The 8,565-nt window shown below is 32.0% G+C and overlaps 1 protein-coding gene across 3 annotated transcripts; it reads left to right on the top strand.

Moving 5' to 3' along the window:
- Positions 1-1,853: 1,853 nt before the first annotated feature.
- LOC107029245 (prosaposin-like) lies at positions 1,854-7,078 on the top strand. 3 transcript variants are annotated; one of them, XM_015230616.2, is made up of 6 exons: positions 1,854-2,002; positions 3,769-3,872; positions 4,951-5,147; positions 5,303-5,500; positions 5,783-5,842; positions 6,731-7,078. In XM_015230616.2, exons 2-6 carry the CDS (start codon positions 3,770-3,772, stop codon positions 6,890-6,892), a joined length of 720 nt encoding a protein of 239 aa, XP_015086102.1. In that variant the 5' UTR covers positions 1,854-2,002; position 3,769; the 3' UTR covers positions 6,893-7,078. The 3 variants fall into 3 exon arrangements, with proteins under 3 accessions (XP_015086102.1, XP_015086103.1, XP_015086104.1); XM_015230617.2 differs by lacking the exon at positions 1,854-2,002 and adding an exon at positions 2,009-2,155; XM_015230618.2 differs by lacking the exon at positions 1,854-2,002 and adding an exon at positions 2,015-2,108.
- The last annotated feature ends 1,487 nt before the right edge of the window (positions 7,079-8,565 follow it).

Genomic DNA, 8,565 nt, shown 5'->3' with positions numbered 1-8,565 from the left:
GTCCAACAATTGTTGTCGTAGTTGTCTGGACAACTTCTTTACTCGTTCGACAACTTCAATAGTTGTCGAAGCGACTTTAGAAGTTGTCTAGACAACTTCAATAGTTATCGAGACAACTATGAAAGATGTTATTAGTTTAGTCCTTTTATTAATATTGAAAATAAAAAAATAAAGAAAAATAAAAGGAGTCCACTTGTCCTATTTTTTAATTGAAAACTTGTAAGACATTTTTCGCTCATTTTTCCTTGCATTTCGAATTGATCCTTTGGGATTCACTTCAATCGGTTAAAACAAAAAAAAAGGGACTAAATTCGACTTTATATGATTTTTTTATTTTAAAAATCAATATGTAGATTTACACATGTCAAGTGAAAAGTTGAAATTATAATGTTGTCAAAAAAAGGTTATAATTTTTTAAAAATAGATTAAACAAGAAAAAATAGATTATTCTTTTTAAAACAAAGGGAGTAATACCATAATGAATTGCTTGTTATGTGGATTAGAAATAAATTATCATATATAAGTTTTCATATAACTTATATGATGTTTTGTAAGTAGATGTAAAACAACTTATTGATATATTAAGTTAATACAACATTTGTTTAATAATTTAGAAATCCCTATAACTGATACATATATAAATTATTAAAAAAATTATTTTTTATGCATAATAAAAAAAAAGCAGAATAACTAATTCATAAATAAATAACTATTACATAATTAATACTCCCTCTGTTTCAAAAAGGATCAGCTAGTTTAATTTGGAACGGAGTTTAAGAAAAGAAAAAAAAGACTTTTTAGAGCCCGTTTGGATGGGCTTAAAAAAACAACTTTTCAAAGGTACTTTGAAAGTGCTGAAACTTATTTTTAAAATAAATAGTTATGTGTTTGGGTAAAAGTGCTTCAATTGAAAAAAAATTGTTGATGTATTTGACAAATAAGTGCTGATAAACTTTTTTTTAATCAAAAAAATGTCTCAAATACTCTTAAAACTGTTAACATAATAAAAAGTTGATTAACTTAAGATTTTTATACTTAAAAAAATTAAAACAAAACTAATTTATGTTTTATATCCATAAGTAATAATATTTCTTACATATTTCTTTATCATCACAAATTTTTTATTATTATAATAATAATAATAATAATAATAATAATAATTAAAAAATAAATAAATTAAGGGCAAAAAGATAATATATTTGGTCAACATAAAATGACTTTTAAGTTGAAAAAAGTACCTCTCGTCTAGTTTTTAGCTTTTGGCTTAAAATAAGTCACTTTAATAATTGACAAACACTCTAATAAGTCAAAAACTGACTTTAAAGTCAGTTTGACGAGCTTTTAAACTTATCCAAACAGACTCTTAATCTTGTGGTTCTAAATTAAAGTTATGTCAAATATATCAAAATGTCCTTTAATCTTGTGATCTTAAATATACCATGTGAAAAATTAAAATTAAAGTGTTAATAAAAAAAAAAGGAATCATCTTTTATAAAACAAACAAAAAAAGGAAATGATGACATATTAATACCCAGACAACTCTTCTGACTAGCTACCAAGCCATCCTTAAGGTACAAAGTTATATTCAAAGAAATTTACGTAAATGTCAAATTTTCTTGTAATCTTATTTGACTTTTTTTTTTCATTTTATCTTCTTGATAAGAAAACAATAAAGAAGGTAGGAAATGCTGTCCAATTAGGAAATAAATAAAGCGGTAGAAGACACAACAAACCAATAAAGTTAGGTGAGAGGCTAAGTACTTTTTCATCGTTGATTATATATTTGAGATTCAAATCTTTAAAATACAAAAAGTTTTTTATTAAGAAATATTATTATTTTTAACGAATTTAAATTTAATTTGATTTTAATATAAATAATGCAAAACGAAAATGGAATTATAATTCCTAAAAAAAAAAGAGGCATTGGCATTGCTTGAACGAACAGCTTATCCTGTCGTTGCCTTGTCAGACTCCGAAAAAAAAAACTCTTCATCTTTTTCTGGTAAACGTTGTTTCATCTCTCTTTCGCTATAACTTATCAACTAAACTTTCGAACTTAGAATTTTTCTGGCTTTGATTCAATTTCTATAGATTCTCTTGCATACCGGGTATGGTGTTGATCCAAATTAGACTGTAGATCTTGTAGGAAGTGCAAGTAAGTTGACTTGAATACTGGTAAAATTAAGGGGTCTAGTTTCAATCTAGTTTGTAAGTTGAAAGGGAAAAAGGATGATTTGTTCTAATTTTTGGGTTTCTTAAGCATATTTGAGGTGACCTAATAGGAGGCGGGAGTTGTAGTTATAATTTTATGTATTTGTATTTTTGTGGTTACAGTAGTTTTGTTACTGTTTGATTCACAAGTCAAAATTGTGTTGTTTTTATGTGGTCATGTTCTGTTCTAGTCTGTAAGTTAAAAGCGGAAAAAAAAGACCTTTTCCTGTTTTGGACCATTTAACCATATTGGAGAATATGATTGTATTATCATCAAGTCTGTTTTTTACTTGGATTGTTTGATACTAGAGTGGTTGAAATTAGCTGGAGGCTAAAGTTCGAATAGACACAACAATATTAGGTGATTTCTTACTATCTGTCCAAATTTTGGTGGATAAACTTATCTGTTACGTGTGCTGGTGGTAAGTAGCAGGTAGCCCGTGGAATTAGTCGGGTGTGAACTAGCTTGACTTAGACACCATGGTTATAAAAACAGAAGTCAGGACTGCCAGATTTCAAGCTAAAATTAGGAGGGATTTGAGGCAGATAATATGGCCCATCTTAGTTTCCTGAACAGCCATGTGTACTACAGTATCCTGAGTATTCCTGACCAATAGATTCTGATGATTTTGCAGTAAGAGGTACCAAATCTGTTTTGTACTTGGATTAGTTTGACTCTAGAGTGGCTGAAATTAGTTCAAGGCTTAAAACTTTAGTCCTGAAGTAAAAATAGTTGGAGCATACAAGGATGTGGTCAATGAAGTGAATTGAGAGCCATGAGGCTTTAGGTTCAAATTCTAACGGAGACAAAAAATACTAGGTGATTTCTTCCTATCTGTCCAAACTTTAGTGGATAAAGTTGCTTGTTAACTGTGCTGGTGGTAGATAGCAGGTATCCCATGAATTAGTTGGGTGCGCACTAGCTTGACTTAGACACCATGGTTATAAAAAACAGAAGTCAGGACTGCCGGATGTCGAGCAAAAATAAGGAGGGATTTGAGGCAGATAATATGACTAGTCTTAGTTTCCTGACCAACCATGCGTACTACAGTCAAGAGTGACTTGATTGGAAATTTACGGTTAAGTGACGAGCCTGAATTAGGCCAAGCTAAGTTGAATTGAGATCTTCTCTGATTTGCTTTTGTTCATTTTGTTTGGCTGAAGTTCCAAAGGCATGATTCTGATACTTAATAATGAGAAAACACTTTTGTTAGTGCAGTGCAACATAAAGTTCTTGGGATCCTTGTGTTAAAGGTTTTTGAATGTATTTTTCATGATGAAATGAATAGTTCTGTGATCATATATTCCTGTTTCCTTAAAGGAAGTCTATTGAGAAGCATATGCTTCATTTGTGTATTTTCTTGTTATTGTTCTTGAAAGATAATCATTTGTGGGACAAAAGCACTTCTTAATCCAGTATAGGACAACGAACAGCCTTATGTTCTCTCTACTGTCATTCTTCAAATGCTATTAGTATGTCTATTGGTAGAATTCTTTCTCTGTGCTTCAATTTACTATTTCCTCAATCTAGACTGACTGGTTGTTTTCTCCTGGCAGCATGGATTTGAGGCTCTGCCTGTGTCTTTTCATAATTGGTTCTAGCTGGTGCTGTGCTGCTAGAGAATTAGCTGTCCTGATAACAGAAACTGAAGATGTTTCAGGTACTTTCTCTTTTTTCATTTTAATAGTGGTTACAATTGTAAAATCTCTGTATATGAAGTCACGGGACAGTTGTAATGTGTGCTAGTTGAGAAAAAAAATTAACAAAAACCCTATAAACCTTATTTACGGACTTACAAATTTGGTGTCTCCAATGGTTGGCTTTCCTTTCATTAACAGGAACTTCCTTGATAGTCAGTCTCTTATTGGAAGTTTGTGCTTTTCTGCTATACTGCTGCTTGTAGTTTATATATTTACTTCCTCAATCCTATTTCATGTGACCGAATTCGACTAGCCAGAGAGTTAAGGATGTTAATTTGACATATTGTTAGTTGTGGAAGAAAATACGTGCACAATAATATGATTGATGAAATAAAGCATAAAGTATTATAATTTCACATAGTTAATTGAATATGAAAATTCATAAATTTTTGAAGTGCATCGAACATTTTGTAATGTCTCAAAAAAAGAAAAAATATATGTCCTATAGATTTTTAGAGGACTAAGTACTAACTCGACAGCTCCTCAAAAACTCTTCTAATGACAACTTCTATCCTGCCTTGTGTACTATAACTCCAACCTTTCTCTAATCAGAAAACCTTTTTCCTTCTTCACCAAATAAACCATACCTTCCATTGATCCTTCCTAGTACACTTCCTCAAGTCTTTCTATCTTTTCAAATAAACAAATTTTCATATCGTTTTCCCTTCAACTTGGAAAGGGCTAAGGATCAAACAATAGCTAAAGATGTTCATGTCAATAGTTGATTCGAGCACAATATCTACTTGGCTAGGGATTCCTCGTTTTTCAAACTTGCAATCTTTTTATCTTTTTATGATCAATTCTAATATCCATTTATTGGACTTCATTAATTAATGCACAAGTGGTTTTTTCCACGCGAGGCATCTTTCTTGTAAATTATGTCAATCCTACTTGCTAGCCTAGTGTACTCTCTTACCAAAATGTTTAGTAGAAAATGATTTGAACTGGTTGATATATTAGTCATTTTGTATAGTTTCATTATTGTGTTAGTTAGATGCTAATGTTAAAAAAATATGTATCTTGGCTTTATTGCACCAGTATTGCGGATTAATAACCTAGAAGCACTGAGACAAGTTCAACCTCTGGAAGAAGTTAATGGAAGTGAACAGTTGTGCACATTGTGTGAAGAATATACCGCCAAGGTACTTAATTACATGGCTAATAACAAGACCCAAACAGAGATCATTGACCGTCTTCACAAATCTTGTTCGAAGATGCGATTTTACAGGAAGGAGGTACTTGTAATCTACCTTGAAATTGCTTATTTTTGAGCAATTGTTTTCATCACATTGTGCTGTCAGATCATTAATCTGGATTGCGTAATATGAGACTTTGAATGGTTTTCATAGCTAGGTTTCTGATTTGATCTCTTTGATTTTCTTGGTTGCAGTGCGCCATACTCGTGGATTATTATGCTCCTCTCTTCTTCTTACAGATCAACAAAATGAAACCTGAAAACTTTTGCCAACAGTTTGGCCTTTGTGAACAAGTGGTTATTATTTCTCAGGTGCTTTCTGGAAAGAACTGCAATTTATGCCACAAAGTAGTTACAGGTGTCGAATCAAAATTGAAAGATCCTGACACACAGGTACATTATGTTTTACTTTATATCTGTAATATAGATATATTAATAAAGTTTACTAGACTGTGTATATGTGAAATGAGAACTCCATATATGATTTCTTGTACACTTGCAGCGCTAGTCCTCGTACATGATATCATGAACGATGTATTAAGTAAAGGAACTGTTAATTTCTGTGTGTCTTGCCGGCTTGAAATAATATCATGCTTATGTAATTGGACACGTAGGTAATATACTCACTTGGAATATGTTTGGTTAAAACTCATTTTTATTTTGTCATCCTTTCAGTTTGAGATACTTGAACTGCTCTTGAAGGCATGTGGAGCTATCGAACCTTACACTAAGAAGGTTAGAAACATCTGAAATGTAACTGTTTGATCATAGTTAAATCTGCACGTGTGCTCATAGTTTCCAGATTTACTCTGCAATCAATTTTTTGAATTCCCAGTAGATATGAATAGTGTCATACTTGGTGTTTTTCTTGAACATTTTGTGTCTATGAAATGATTTTGCAACCCCTGCAGCGGCCGATACATCTAGGCATTAAAAATATTACTAATAGGGGTATAACTAGTTTCCAATCAAACGACCCCATAGAGTATAAATAATGATGCAACACTGAAAAACCTATACCAAAACAACATTCTCTGAAAATTTCACTTCTTAGTTCATTGGTCTTGCACTCTGGTGACATATTCTTGAATGTCGAACTCTGACCTCTATGAAAAGAACCGATCAACCCACTAAGATAAAGCTCTTGTCAATGTTCCCACTAGACCATACCTCTTGTCGGTGTCTTATGCAGAAAAGCATACTATTTAGTATAATGAAAGTATTACGAATACAATTTTACGAAATGAAAACTCATTGACATGAGTTGTAGTAATTTTTTGAATTGTGTTATATTTTTATTATTAATTGAATTTTCAGGGTTATCTGGTTCAGTGATTTTTTCATTTATCATATCTTTAAATATCGACACCTTTTGCGTAAATTTTTGCATAGGCCACTGAATTCCTGTATCCATTCACTGGTATCCTATGAAATTCAGTTGAAAATTCTTAAAAGCCCTGTTTGAACTGTCATTGGTATAGGATGTATTGTTAGGGTGTGCCGAGTCAAGTCTGCCCCTTTTTTTCCGATGCAGAAAAGAGATTGCATAACCTGTTTATCTATGCTGATGTTTTTACTGTCTCACTCTCACATTTTTGTCTGTATGCAATTGTGTTTTTACAGTGCAAGAAACTGGTGTTTGAATTTGCGCCAGTGATTCTCGTAAATGCTGAACAGTTTCTGGAACAAAATGACGTATGTGCTATTCTTCATGCTTGTGAGCCTGCAGTAGATAAAGAGCAAGCATCACCAAGGAAGCAAACTTCATTGCATTCTGCCTCTTAAGGAAAGTATAATGGTACCCAGACTAGGTTGGGAACATATTGTTGTGTATGTAAACAATTAAATAACATCATAAAAATTTATGAATTATTGTGTATAATGTATATAGTTTAATATGTTGAATTCTAAACTTTATTTATTGTTATGAACCACAGTTATTTATGCAAATTGTAAATATATTAAATGTTAGTACCGTCTATTTAATGATTTGCTTTCAAGTTTCACCAATTTCGACAATTGGGCCAGGGCTATGGCATGTTTTGACACATTAAGACTTTGACTGGCCTCGCCTTATCCGGTTCACTGTTTTTTCAAAATTTTATTGGCGTGCGTGAATCATTTTGAGTTAATAATATATTAAAAAGATTCAAAATATTGAGAGAAGCTCATGTCTAAATTTAAGACTGATTAGAGGAGATTTGAGTTGGTTGGGATTGAAAATAATCAGTTTACAATGCACACTTTATCACATCAATCATTGTTCTATAGATAAGGAAGAGGCAAAAAAAAGGTGCTTTCATCTATCTTGGTCAGTTTCTCGAGGCACTGGAAATCGGTAAGTAATTGCAGTATGTGACTGTACAATATATATGCATAGTGAAAATCTTGGAGGAACCAAAGATATCAGCAAATACAGTCAATGTGCTCGATCACTCTCCGATGCTTAAGTTTCTAACTCATGATTGCGATTGACAGATCTCGTCAAACCAAATATCTTTAGCAGTCGCAAAAGAAGTGACGGGGCTCAAAGGAAGTAAACAAGTCATCCTTTGAAGCTAAGCACTTTTCATCTTTTGTAGGAAAATCCCCTTCTCTAGTGCAGTGGAAAGAACAAAAGATGTGCTCCAAGTCCTTGGGCTGTTGAACAGAATCCAACCACACCGGAATGGATGGTACAAAGTCCTCCAGCTTTTCATACTTTTGGAGAACTTCCAGCCATCAAGGAGACGAAAAGCTATGTGAAGTAAAAGAAGAAAAGGAATCATCATAATGGAGATTAGGCTGTTAGAACAAAAAAAATTACGTCAAATCTAATATAGCTGATAACATACAAAGAAGAGATACGTAATGGTGTAACCAACATAAACTAGTGTAGTCCCATTAAATGAGATCTGAGGAGGCAATAGTGTATGTGTTAGAACAAATGAACAAGAATTATAAAAATACAAGGAATTCAAAACAAAACTTGCTTGGCTTAGAGACACGTTAATATGTTTCTTGAATATAGTTGGAGTGGTCTCTCCCACGAGCAATCGGAAGAAAAAATTACAACTCGGTCTTCACGATTCAACTAAGCCACAAAATAAGTAGCATTCAAGAATATTGCTCTTCTATTTTTGAATTGGTGATTTCATCTTTTGATTAATATCTCACAAGTGTTTTTCAAAGGAAAAGTAGTTTTTGAGTGAATATCTTTTCAACTAAAAGAAACTCAATTTAATTATAGTACAAAGGTTTTGCAAGAAAAAGACTTTTAATTAAATAGAATTTATTATAGGTTAATGAATTGAAACAAAACGTATTTTTCAAAAATCCGTAACCTTGAATTCAAAAGCCTCTTTCAAAATCCTATAACATAGAATTAAAAAAAAGATTGTGTTACAGCTCACATTCATATATTTTGTTCTTTCAAAACTTTTAACGGATGAATTTGTTTCAAAATTAATTGAAACACT

This window comes from Solanum pennellii, chromosome 9 (genome assembly GCF_001406875.1).
Source record: "Solanum pennellii chromosome 9, SPENNV200".
Lineage (NCBI taxonomy): Eukaryota > Viridiplantae > Streptophyta > Magnoliopsida > Solanales > Solanaceae > Solanum > Solanum pennellii.
This window is presented reverse-complemented; position numbering and strand designations above follow the sequence as displayed.